This window comes from Geotrypetes seraphini, chromosome 2, assembly GCF_902459505.1.
Source record: "Geotrypetes seraphini chromosome 2, aGeoSer1.1, whole genome shotgun sequence".
Lineage (NCBI taxonomy): Eukaryota > Metazoa > Chordata > Amphibia > Gymnophiona > Dermophiidae > Geotrypetes > Geotrypetes seraphini.
In genome coordinates, this window is record NC_047085.1 from 309,072,443 (window position 1) to 309,086,141 (window position 13,699).

Sequence of the window (13,699 nt, forward strand, 5' to 3'; positions counted from 1 at the left end):
AGCCGTGAGCAGAGGCTCCAGCACGTGGCTCCCTGGTCTTGCAAAGCCATGATCTACGGCTCGTGCATGCAACCTGCTGACCCGGAAGCCTTCCCTCTGACAGAATTAGTCCCGTGCATCCCATGAGCAAAAAAACATGATCTTTTCAAAGCGGTGTAATTCCCTGCAGACTATGAACCAGTCTGACCTCCTTGGACCTTTACTGTTTTCCAAAAGTGGGCTATTACCATCTTCACCTCTAAAACCATTTTAAGGGGTTGTTATCAAATGTTTCCCAGCCCATTGGTAAAAGTAACCCCACACTTCTCTCCAACAATGTCCTACAACAGTGCCAGAAACCTTAACAGCTTGTACTATATTCTATTGACCAAATTAAACTGTATTTGCTTATAATTAGTTATTAATAAGCAAGAGTGCATGCAACCATAAACTTCCCTTATTTTATCCCCCAACCTCTTACCCAACCATCCTTCCCAAGCTATCTGATGAGGAATAAATTGAACACTCTCACCCTCCCCTCAAGTGAAAAGAATCAATTCAAGATCAATTGGGGACCTATATAATTTTTTTTTAGCATCTCCTCCTAATATAAGGACTCTGAGTTAGAAAACACGAGGTCTTTCCTCATGTTATTCAAACCATCAGGGGTGTCTACTCTATTGCAGATTTTGCTATCATTCACATAGAGGCAAGTCTTACCCGACAGCCTTTCAACAATATCACTTACAAAAATGTTAAAAAAAGAATAGGCCCAAGAACTGAACCTTGAAGCACACCATTGGTAACATCCCTTTCCTCAGAGTGATCTCTATTGACCATTACCCTCTTGTCGCCTTCCACTGAACCAGTACTTGGCTCAGTCTGTCACTTTGGGGCTCATACTGAGGAACACTGTCAAAGGCTTTGCTAAAATCTAAATACACCACATTTAGCGTACTCCCTCTATCCAAATCTCTGGTCACGCAGTCAAAGGAATTGATTAGATCTGTCTGACAAGTCCTGCCTCTAGTGAATCCATGTTGCCTTGGTCCTGTAATTCACTGGATTCCAGAAATGTCACTATTCTTTGTTTTAAAAGCAGTTCCATTAATTTACTTAGCACAGAAGTCAGGCTTACTGGCCTATAGTTCCCTACTTCTTCCTTATTTCCACTTTAGTGGAGAGGGACCAAATCCGCCCTTCTCTAGTCCTCCAGTACCATTCCTGACTCTGAAAAGGTCAGCCAGTGGAGCCGCCAGAACTTCCCTAAGATCCTTCATATGTATACCATCCAGCCCCATCGCTTTGTCCAACTTTAGATTAGCTAGCTCCTTACGAACACAATCCTCTGAAAATCGATCAAGGTCTGCCACACACCCAGCCCTATTTGTGTTTGTCTTCTGTGGTCTCGCTCCAGGGCTTCAGCTGTGAACATAGAACAGAAATTTTTATTAAGCAATTCAGCCTTATCTTTATCAGTTTCCACATATTCCTCCCCTTCACTCTTGAATCTCACAATGCCCTTTTGCACTTCTTCCTATCATTAATATATCTACATAAGAACAAAAATGTCTTGTCCCCTCATTTTACCGTATCAGCTATTTTTTCTTCCATTTATACCTTTGCTTTCCTGACTACTCGACCAACCTCTCTTAATTTTTCCAGGTATTTTTGCCTGCCTTCCTCTTTCTATGATCTTTTGTAGTTTATGAAAGCTAACTTATTTTTCTTTACTTTCTCAGCTACTACTTTTGAGAACCAGAGTGGCTTTCTTTTCCTCTTACTTTTATTTACTTTCCTTACAAGCTCCTTTCATTTTTGTCCATCGTTTTCCTAATTCTTCCAGATGTTCCCAACCAGACAAATACTTGATGTAGTGCTTTTTTTTTTTTTAAGTCTAGAACCTTTACTTTTGAATGAGCCCTATCTACACCTGTTCTAATATTAAACCACATCATGCAGTGATCACTGGATGCCAGATGATTTCCCACTGTAACATCAGAAACACTTTCTGTGTTTGTAAGCACTAAGTCCAGTATGGCCCCCATCTCATGTGGGTTCCATTACCAACTACTGGAACAGTTTTCCTTGTAAAGAATCCAGGATAGAAACATAGAAAGATGATGGCAGAAAAGGGCTACAGCCCATCAAGTCTGCCCACTCCATTTACCCACCCTATTAAGTCTGAGTGCTAATGACCTAGTTCCTTAACTCGACCTTCGTAGGGATCACACGTGGATGTCCCATTTATTCTTAAAGTCGAGCACACTGGTGGCCTTGATCACCTGCACCGGAAGTTTGTTCCAGTGATCTACCACCCTTTCTGTGAAGAAATACTTCCTGATGTCACCACTAAATTTCCCTCCTCTGAGTTTGAACGGGTGCCCCCTTGTGACCAAGGGTCCCTTGGGAAAGAATATATCGTTTTCTACCTCTACACGACCTGTGACGTACTTGAATGTCTCAATCATGTCACCCCTTTCCCTGCGCTCCTCTAGGGTATAGAGCTGCAGTTTGCCCAGTCTTTCTTCGTATGAGAGACCCTTGAGTCCGGCGACCATCCTAGTGGCCATCCGCTGGACCGACTCAGCTCGAAGCACATCTTTCCAGTAATGTGGTCTCCAGAATTGCACACAGTATTCCAGATGAGGTCTCACCATGGTTCTGTAGAGTGGCATTATGACTTCAGGTTTGCGGCTAACGAAGTGTCCCTGGCATGTTAAAATCACCTATTAGTAATACATCCCTTTTTACAGCTATATCCATACATTCGTATCAATACCTATCTCTCCGGTCAAATAGTGATATAGTCCTTCCAATGGGTGAGAATTTTATGTCGTATATTGGGATTCAGTAATAATACTATATTAGCTCTCCAGTTCCCTGGTGGTTTCCGTGTGAGGGCTATATAAATCTTCCCAGTCACTATCACATGGTTCAAGATCAAAATTGGATGAATATTCAATTGAGACCTCTTAAATATGAGTCTTACTCTCCATAAATATGTAATCCCACCTAGAAGAAGTATTTACCAGAGTAATATGTATATTATCTAGTCCCAGGGCTGTGAATTCTCCATACATCTTCCAGCTGGTATCTATGCCAAATGTCTCTCAACTCCTTCCCCTCTATGTATGCCTCCCTACTTGGTCTATTGGATCTCTCCATATTAGTGCTCCTTTTACTAAGCTGCGATAGCGTTTTTAGCGCACGTAAAATTTTAGCTACACGGCTAAAACTAACGCCAGCTCGCGCTGCTATCACAGCTTAGTAAAAGGAGCCCTTAGTGTACAGTCCTTGTCTCCCATTATAATTAGGTCACCCACTATGTGGTGCTGGATTGCTCTTAAAGATTTATGAAAAAAGCTATATCCTTTAGGCCATTAGGGGCATAAATTGTAACTAAAGTTGCCTCCCAAGAATCTGTTATGCATACCACCCTCACCCTGAGTATACAATAGTAACAAAAGGTATGTATTTCCTAATAACAATTGCCTCTCCTCTCTTTTACGAATCCACTGAGGAAGTGCTGGCCAAAATTCAGTCTCCTCCTTGAAGTTTCTTAGTCTGCTAATGACATTTCAGTTTCCTGCAATAGTGCCAAATCTACATTAACACACCAAGCGTTTTAGGATCTTTTTTAAATGTTTGCTTGAACCATTAAAGCTGCCTACATTCCATGTATGTGATCAGAAGACATTTTGACAAATAGCTATATCCAAAAACAGGTGACTTAATTACTTCAGAATGTCTTGCAAAATATTGATGCCCTGTAGGTCCCACCCCCACTCTCCTGACCCTCCCAGCTCCCCTCCCCTCCACCAACAACTGCAACACCATTAAAAGAAACACTTCCCCAGTAACCTGCTTCCCTCTCCTCCTGCTAGTATAATATCCATCTGCAGATGTAACTGTATTCCATTCAAGTTAACCAATTTACCATATGTAAACATCCTTAAGATTTACAACATTGAATAACTCAGTGCCATTTAAACAGTAGAAATTACTCCACCTCATCCTTCTAAAATATGGCTTAAGAATAACCTTTCACAATGATGTATTCTGAGCAGAGATCCCATTCAGAACTGCCTCTTATTGATCTGACATTGGATTATGTTTATGTTTATTTAAGATTTGATATACCGCTCCTGCATTTTACTGACCTAAGTGGTTTATAATGTATCAAACTACAATGAAATTAGGTACTTGAGAAAAACTACCCTATCTGTCCCGAAGGCTCACAATCTAGCTAAAGTACCTGATTAAAATAAAAATATGTAATACATTTCCAAGATCAAAATTCAAAGAAATAGAAAATAGAAATAATGAAAGAAGATAAAAAATTAAAAATAAAATAAAACATATTTAAGAGATAGAAAAATCTCTGAGGTGGCTTGATAGTAAGTTCAGTCTGCAGAACCAGGTCAACGGGCCGCCCCCAAAGAAGCAAGACCAAGAACCACACTAATGAAGACCACCATAACACCATGACCGCCGTCAGCAGACTCCTGAAGTGAAGTTCAGTTTAATGCAGCTGCAGGAGAGCAAGTCTGCCGAGGAGAGGGGGGAGAGAGGGCAGGCCACAAATCTTATTCTTTATCTGGTGATTTTATTTTTCTGGTCATCTTGTTCCATCTGTGCTCTTAACTCTGTTTCCAAGGCTTCCTTATGCTATTTCTTTCATCTCCTTCATTTTTTACATTACATCCTTCTTTGGCACTTGATTTTCATATTCAGTTTTCTTCCACTAATTATCCACATATTCCCTCTTCTCTATAGAAGAAAAATAGCAGATAATGGCCAAATAAGAACATAAGAAGTTGCCTCCGCTGAGGCAGACCAGAGGTCCATCTCGCCCAGCGGTCCGCTCTAGCGGTGGCCCATCAGGCCCACTGCCTGAACAGTGGTCTCTGACTAATTTTACAATTTACCTCTAATCCTATCCCTATAACCTTACATCTACTCTTATCTGTACCCCTCAATCCCTTGGTCCTCCAGGTACCTGTCCAGACCTTCTTTGAAGCTCTGTAGCGTGCTTCTGCTTATCACATCCTCCGGTAGCGCGTTCCATGTATCCACCACCCTCTGGATGAAAAAGAACTTCCTGGCATTTGTTCTAAACCTTTCCCCTCTCAATTTCTCTGAGTGCCCCCTTGTACTTGTGGTTCCCCATAGTTTGAAAAATCTGTCCCTGTTCACTTTTTCTATGCCCTTCATGATCTTGAAGGTTTCTATCATGTCTCCTCTAAGTTGTCGCTTTTCCAGCGAGAAAAGCCCCAGCTTTTTCAGTCTGTCAGTATATGAGAGGTCCCCCATACCCTTTATTAGCTTAGTTGCTCTTCTTTGGACTCTCTCAAGTACCGCCATGTCCTTCTTGAGGTATGGCGACCAGTACTGGACACAGTACTGGACAGAGTACTCCAGTCTGCTCATCCAAAGCAGCCACTATCTCCTCTCCCTAAGCAATCATATGTGCCTGTCCCACACTGTCCCATACAGTCCTTGTCCTCACCAACTCCACTGGGAGGCTATTCCACATATCCACCATCCTTTCCCATCAAAACCACTACCTCTACCGAACCTACCACATCCGCATCTATTCCCTGTGCTTATCTCAATACTAGATCTGTTAGGAATAAAGCCTTCCTAATTAATGATTAGATCATTAGCAAGCAAATAGCCTGTCTTTTTCTAACCGAAACATGGCTACTATTGGAAGATGATCCAATAATAATTGACCTCCTACCAGACAATTTCAAAATCCTTATGCTAAATCGCCCGGGAAAAAAAGGAGGAGGATTAGCAATTATTCTTAAAGAAGGTTTTGAGTTCGAATTACTAGATTCCAAAGTGACCGACCAACTAGAAATTTTAGCCTGCAAAATTAGCAACTGCCAGTTAGAAAAATCCCTATCCTGCATATTATTCTATGTCCCACCAAAAAGCTGGCCAAAAGCCAAAGAAGACTTCTGTGAATTTGTCCTACATAATTCAATTGGTCCTTCCTACAATATCATTGCAGGAGATATAAACATACACTTAGATGAAGAGGACAACACAAACGCGAAACCTTTTTTAAAGGGACTCATTTAGGGGGTTTTCTTTTTGTTTGTCTCTGCTGTAATGAGAACCAGCAACACCATTTGTTCTCTAAGTACAGTGGTGCCTCACACAACGAACTTAATTCGTTCCAGGAGCAAGTTTGTTATGCGAAAAGTTCGTTATGTGAAACGCATTTTCCCATAACAATACATGTAAAAAAAAATAATTCGTTCTGTAGCATAAAATATGCTAAGATGACATAAAAAAAGATAAATTTACCTTGTTAGAGCTGTTAGCATGATATAGAGGGGATATATGTGAAGGGGAGGGGAGACAGGGGTTTTGTTGATCCTTGCTGTGTATTATAATCACCCCCCACATATTCCCCAGTACCTTTTTTAATTCCTCCCATCTTTCCCAGCCAGTGGCGTACAGGCCAGAAGCGCAGAGATCAGGAGCAATTCCTCTGCACGCCTGTGTGGGCCCATGCCGATCTCCGAATGGCTGCAGTTAGTTCTTGTGAGTCCCGCGAGAGCTGGCTGCAGTTAGTTCTTGTGAGTCCCGCGAGAGCTGACTGCAGCCATTCAGAGATCAGCGCAGGCCCAGGCGGCGGGGGGGAGGTTTAAAAATATGCGGTGGCGGCGGGGGGAGGTTTAAACATATGCGGTGGCGGCGGGGGGAGGTTTAAACATATGCGGTGGCGGTGGGGGGAGGTTTAAACATATGCGGTGGCGGCGGGGGGAGGTTTAAACATATGCGGTGGCGGCGGGGGGAGGTTTAAAATATGTAGCGCCAGTTAAGCGATGCAGCTCGGGCGACTTCGTTGTGTGAAACGAAGTCCGTTGTACGGATCAAGACAAGAAGTTCGTTGTGCGCAGCGTTCACTGTGCGAGGCGGCCGTTATGCGAGGCACCACTGTATACTATTAGTTAGTGGCACAAGTAACTGCTCGTCAAAATGTACCTGTTTTTTAGCTGCTGCATTTCCCATAGTATCAATGGACTTTGCAGCTCTCAGCGTAAGCAGTCTCGCCTGTTCAATAGCAATACGGCATTCAGCAATCCAGTGTGCTACAACTTCCTACAGGGATGATAAAATAAAGCAAACAAACAAAAAAAATCAAACATAAAATTAATGTTGCTTACCTACCAAGGCTTGACAACTATTTTTTCTCTCTCAAAAATATGCCAACACTGGAAATCTAATATATACATTTGAAAGTGTGTGACATGCACTTCTTAATGTTGCCACAGATGAGTGCAGGCATCTCTGGTAAAGGAGAAACAAAAAACATGGCATTTGAAATCATTGTTTTATTATAGCATACAGTATACAACAAGTACAAGTAGAGGAGTGGCCTAGTGCTTAGGTCTGCAGCCTCTAGTCCATTGTTGCTCCTTGTGACTCTGGGCAAGTCACTTAACGCTCCATTGCCCCAGGTTCGTTAGTCAGATTGTGAGCCCACTGGCACCGATAAGGAGAAATACTTGAGTACCTGAATGCAAACCACTTAGGCTATAAATACCTTGGTCTATAAATACTAAAATGAATAAAAACTGTTTAACTGCAAAATAGTCGATGGTATTCATCGCCTTCTCCATCGATGGCAGCGAGCCACGGACAACCTGGGAGACTACCTTGAAGGATGTTAACAGTTAAACAGTAGAAAACCAAAAAAACTCTATGGAATGACGATGTTCCTTAAATGGACTTTATTAAGAATGTCAAAGTTCCAAAGGTACAATAAAAACATCCACATAAAGTAAGATCACCCACATAAAAACCTAAGGGACATAGTCTGCTAAGGGACCCAACATGGTCCGTGTTTCGACAAGAAAGTCGTCTTCAGGGATCCCAGGGGGTCCTATAGTGGTAAATACGTGGAACATCATCATTTCACAGAGTTTTTTTGGTTTCTTCTGGATTTTCTTCTCTGTGGATTTGTTGGGGTCAATTCCCTTTGGTTTTAACAGTTAAACAGTATGCCATATTAAAACAATAATTTCAAATGCCATGTTTTTGATTTTCCCCTACCAGAGACTGCTGCATAGTTTTGTTAACAGCATAATAGTAAAATGACCAAATATAAACATAAAATACAATCAATGAGGTAAATTTGAAAACAGTAAATTGAAACCTAATAATAGGACTAACATGAAACAATATCTGCAAAAAAAAAAAAAAAAGGTAACAAAAATATGATAAATGCCAGTACAATACAAACAATATCATAATAGACAGCATGGAAGAACATTCAAATAACATAGATATAAGGCTAACACTTCCTACAATACAGCTTATCATGTACTCAAGGGGCCAGGAGCAGATACCTATATAAATGGGGACAAGAAGGGCAGTGCAGATTCAGTTGGGATAAACAGATGGTTGGCTAAACTCAAGGCAAGTTCTTTGTACAGTTAAACAAGGTATAAGGAACTGGTCCAAGTTACCGTATATGTAGCATGCTAGTCCAGGTACAGAATGAATGAGTGTATAATCAGTCACCCTATACATTAAAGGCTTTGGAGAAGACTTTCTTCTGTGTCCCGAAGTAGAGGTAGTCTTGACTGTGGTAATGTGGAAAAGTTCTCTCAGAACCTGGAAAAGTCTCAAACGCTACCTAAGCATGCATGAACATTCCTGCACAAGCCCTTTCAGCCTTCTCTGCAAGGTGAAAAGCCAGCTCTAAAGGGAAGGAAACGGATGTATGAGGCTGATTATCTTGCAGTCTACAGACAATGGAAGATTAGGTTCTTACCTCGGTAATCTTCTTTCTGTTATAAGATACAGGATTCTCTACTGAAGCTGTTGGCCACCTTTAGTCATGAACTTTGCAAAAGGATGCCACTTATATCTTTCAACTCCTCCCCTCAGCAGTGGAAAATAGCTCCCTCTTCAGTTAATACCAAAGCAATCAAATGCCATTGAAACAGAAGAAAAGAGAAGGAAGGGCATGGGGAATTTCCCTGGATACAGCATACAGACCCACATAGGTGTTGAACCCATGGGAATGGGGCTAGAGGGAAGGGAGAGAGGTACAGGACCTGCAAGGAGGAAGAGAGAGAAGGGAAGGGGATGAAGGAAGAGTGAGTGAAATATTGAACATAGTGGAGGGAGGGAGGAAAGAAAGAGAGAGAGTGAGTGGTGCAAGGGAGTAAGAGAGGAGAGAAGCTGGACACAGTGAGATATACAAAAAGAGGGGAGATGGTGGGCATGGGTGGGAACATAGGAACAGGGACAAAAAGGGGAATGCTGCATGGGGTGGTATATGGACACAAGATGGCTAGACATGGGGGAGAATAAGAACGCAGAAGGAAGATGCTGGACTTAGGGGGGCATCGGGATATAGAGGTGTGATACTGTACACAAGGGGAGGGAATCATAGAATGGTAAGATGGTGAAGGCAGGGAGAGGGAACAAGGGAAATACTAGAAAGGGACATATAGGACACATAGAAAAGGGAGATGGTGAACACGGGGAACAATACATACACATACATAAACAGAAGTAAAATTGCTTGTTTGTAACTATTATTCTCCAGCAACAGCAACTAGTTTCATAGACATGTGTCAATAACCCATGAGATTGCTTGTTATTAGAGCAAAAGCAAAGAATTTGATGCAAACTTTCAGGAGATCATATACAACTACAATTTCCATTGCACCCAAAACATTAGGAGAAAAAATATAATTAGAATGGCCTCCTGTCATTAAGGATTACGAAATGAAAAACGAGAGTTTATTACTTGTGTATTGTTTTTCTGTCTTATGTTTATGTTGTGGACTTTTTCACATCCCAGTATTATCTGGACTTAATTAGAACTTGGCTCACGTTTGCTTTCAGGCCTCAAGAAGTGCTGCCGGCATTGTTTAGACAATTTAGTTAACTAAAGGGGAAAATAATCATTAACATTCCAGCTTTTAATCTAATGTTTATGTGACTTCTGTGGAGTAAATTTTTCAAAACAGTCCTCCAAAAGAAATTGGAAAACTGATGTAATCATCAATAGAAATCAGAAATACCTTGACACATTTGAAGCAAATTTATGTACATTTCATATAATAGCTTTGACTAGGGAGAGCAACTTTAAAGGGGAGGGATGAAGGAGTTATGAGACTAAACATATGTCTTCACAGACCACCTGATACAGATACTGTACTTAAACTTTGCTTTCTCTGAAGACACACAGTTTATCATTTATTGTACAAATTGGACTTCCTAACTAAAGGCTGTTTTCAAATGCCACCATCACCACCACCACCATCACAATCAACAAAAAAAAACCCAGAAAAGAAAGAAATATCATCAATAGGTATTTGGTTTTTAGTGGTAGAGAAAAAAATTCTTAATATTTTATTTTTTAAACAATAGGGAAGACAATTTAGTGGGCCCTATAGAGAATAGACAGACTAAACCATTTATCATGATATAAGCTGAATCCAGGCATTAAATAGGATGTGAATGAGTGCTCTGAACTCCACACTGCAACCTTACAAATTCTCTCAGTATAACCAATATTAACATGCCCTCTAAGGTCAGACCTGTCCACAGCATACCAGAAGATGCAAATTTCTACTTCATCAGAAATGGTATACTCTTGTCATCACATTCTCAGATCTATTAGAGCCAAAAGAAAAAAAAGTATGATTGAATATCTATAGGCTTGAGTCAGTGACAGGTAGAAGAAACTGACACCTTAGGGACTACAGAAAAATGCTAAATGACAACTGAGTACAGTGAAAATCTGATATTGGCTTAAAAAAAATTACTCCAAATACTTGCCTAAGTTCTTTATTATAAAAAGGCATTTACAGTGAAAAATTCTTTATTCAGTGTGGGAGTAAATTTCTATGTCTTTAGGGCCTAATATTCAAAGCAATATAGCTGGTGAGTAGTGGAGTCCTCAAGGTTCGGTGCTGGGGCCGATCCTGTTCAATATATTTGTGAGTGACATTGCTGAAGAGTTGGTTAAAAGGAAAGGTTTGCCTTTTTGCAGATGATACCAAGATTTGTAACAGAGTAGACACCGAGGAGAGAGTGGAAAACATGAAAAATGATCTGCAAAAGTTAGAGGAATGGTCTAATATCTGGCAACTAAAATTCAATGCAGAGTAATGCATTTGGGGATTAGTAATCGGAAGGAGCTATATTTGCTGGAAGGTGAGAGGCTGATATGCACAGATGGGGAGAGGGTCCTTAGGGTGATAAGTGTCTGAAGATTTAAAGGCAAAGAAACAGTGTGACAAGGTGGTAGCTGTTGCCAGAAGGATGCTGGGCTGTATAAAGAAAGGCGTAACCAGTAGAAGAAAGAAGGTGTTGATGTCTCTGTACAGGTCATTGATGAGGCCCCACTTGGAGTATTGTGTTCAGTTTTGGAGACCGTATCTGGCGAAGGACATAAGAAGACTTTAAGTGGTCCAGAGGAGGACAACAAAAATGGTAGGAGGTTTGCGCCAAAAGACATATGAAGAGAGACTGGAAGTCCTGAATATGTATACCATAGAGGAAAGGAAGGACAAAGGAGATATGATTCAGACATTCTAATACTTGAAAGGTAATAATGTAGAACAAAATCTTTTCCAGAGAAAAGAAAATAGTAAAACCAGAGGCATAATTTGAAGTTGAGGGGTGGTAGACTCAAGAGTAATGTAAGGAAATTCTTCTTTACGGAGAGGATGATTGATGCCTGGAATGTGCTCCCAAGGGAGGTGGTGGAGAGGAAAACAGTGACAGTTCAAAAAAGCGTGGGATGAACACAGAGGATCTCAAATCAGAAAATAATTGTAAATATTGAAGAACTTTTGCCAATACTGGGCAGACTTGCATGGTCTGTGTCTGTATATGGCCATTTGGTTGAGGATGGGCTGGGGAGGGCTTTGATGGCTGGGATGGTTTAGATGGGCTAGAGCAGGGATCTCAAAGTCCCTCCTTGAGGGCCATAATCCAGTCGGGTTTTCAGGATTTCCCCAATGAATATGCATTGAAAGCAGTGCATGCACATAGATCTCATGCGTATTCATTGGGGAAATCCTGAAAACCCGACTGGATTGCGGCCCTCAAGGAGGGACTTTGAGACCCCTGGGCTAGAGTGAGCTTTGACAGAGACTTCAGTAGATGGAACCTAAGCATAGTCCTAGGCAGAGCTTTGAGTTCTGGGCCAACTAAGAAGAAGGAAATTTTAAATTAAAATCAGTAATTTAAAGAGAGGGTAAAGTTGGGCAGATTGGATGGACTTTATCTGCTGTCATCTACTATGTTACTATGGCCGCTGACTAGTTAAATCATTTAGTTGGGGCTAGGCGCTAATATTCAGTGGCATTTAACCAGATAAGTGCTACTGAACATCGCAGTTAGCGCTGAACTCAAAGCTGACTATATTGGGGGCATTCCAGGAGTAGAGTCAGCACTTAGCCACTTAAGTGGTCAGGTTTGGAGTGGAGGACTAGCTTAGTGGTTCATGCACTGAGCTGACAATCCGAGAAACCTGGTTCAAATCCCAGTGCTGCTCCTTGTGATCTTGGACAAGACATTTAACTGTTTATTGTCTAAGGCAGAGTTTCTCAACATGTGGTTCTGCACCCTTAGGGGCATACGGCACTGCACAGGTCTCCCACCCCCCTTCCTCCTTAATGGCTGCCGCTACCGGGGATCCCATGCCCTCCTTCCTGCCCTCCAACTGCATTTCCTACTCCACCAAAGCAGACCCAGAAGGCTTCCCTCCGCTGTCAGAGCTGACATTGGAGGGAAGCCTTCTGGGTCAGCAGGGGATCTCAGTTACGTCCTTCAGGGCTATTCAGCTCCTTCCTGCTTCCAGCTGCACAGGGACACGGGCAGCTGCTCTTGCACGCTGCACATGGCTGACCCAGAAGCCTTCTCTCCAACGTCGGAGCTGATGTCAGAGGGAAGGCTTGTGGGTCACCATGTGCAGCGTGTAAGAGCCACTGCCTGCGTCCCTGTACAGCTGAAGGCAGGAAGGAGAAGCCCAACTGGAAGGCCCTGAAGGAAGCAAGTGCAGCCCTGGAGCGAGCAATTAAGGGAGAAAGGAGACATGATCGTGGGACAAAGGGAGAAAAGAGGGAGGGAAGGAGCGCATTGGGACATGGGAGGGGCACAAATCTGGGACAAAGGTTGGAAGGCAGGGAGTGGGCACGAATTTGGGAAACAGAAGGAAGGGAGGGGGCATGGACATGGGACACAGAAGAGAGGAAGAAAGGGGCACTAATTTGGAACATAGGAGAGAGGGAATAGAATTGTTGGGCATGAGTGTGTGAGTGAGAAGGAAAGAGCTAGTGAACACAGAGAAAAGAAGGAAGAGGAAAATTGTTGGGCATGAGAGAGAGAGGATTGAGATAGAGATGCATGGAGAAGAGAAGGATGAGAGGAAGAAATGCTGGATGTGGTGGTGGAGAGGGAACAAAGGGATAGATTAAGGGGATGCAAGGGGGAGGAATGTTGAATATAGTATTGGAGGGAGAGATGTGGCATGGTACTGGAGAGGGATGATAGAAGGAGAAATGGGCATGGGGCTGGTGGGCAGTGGTGAAAAATGCTGCACATGTTCGGGGGGATGAGAGAGGGAGTCTCTGTAGTAATAACCTCACAAGATTGCCGCATTCTCACGAGGTTGATGTGGTAACTCACTGCAGCCATTTTTACTACAGAGGCTGCATGGCAGGAG

At 42.3% G+C, this 13,699-nt stretch overlaps 1 protein-coding gene across 1 annotated transcript in view; it reads right to left on the reverse strand.

Annotated features, from left to right (window-relative positions):
- ACAD11 (acyl-CoA dehydrogenase family member 11) overlaps window positions 1-13,699 on the reverse strand; it is a 258,546-nt gene that overhangs the window by 32,896 nt on the left and 211,951 nt on the right. The window contains exon 18 of the mRNA XM_033929962.1: window positions 6,985-7,101. Within this exon, the coding sequence (XP_033785853.1) occupies window positions 6,985-7,101 (117 nt within the window). The remainder of the gene's footprint in view (window positions 1-6,984; window positions 7,102-13,699) is intronic.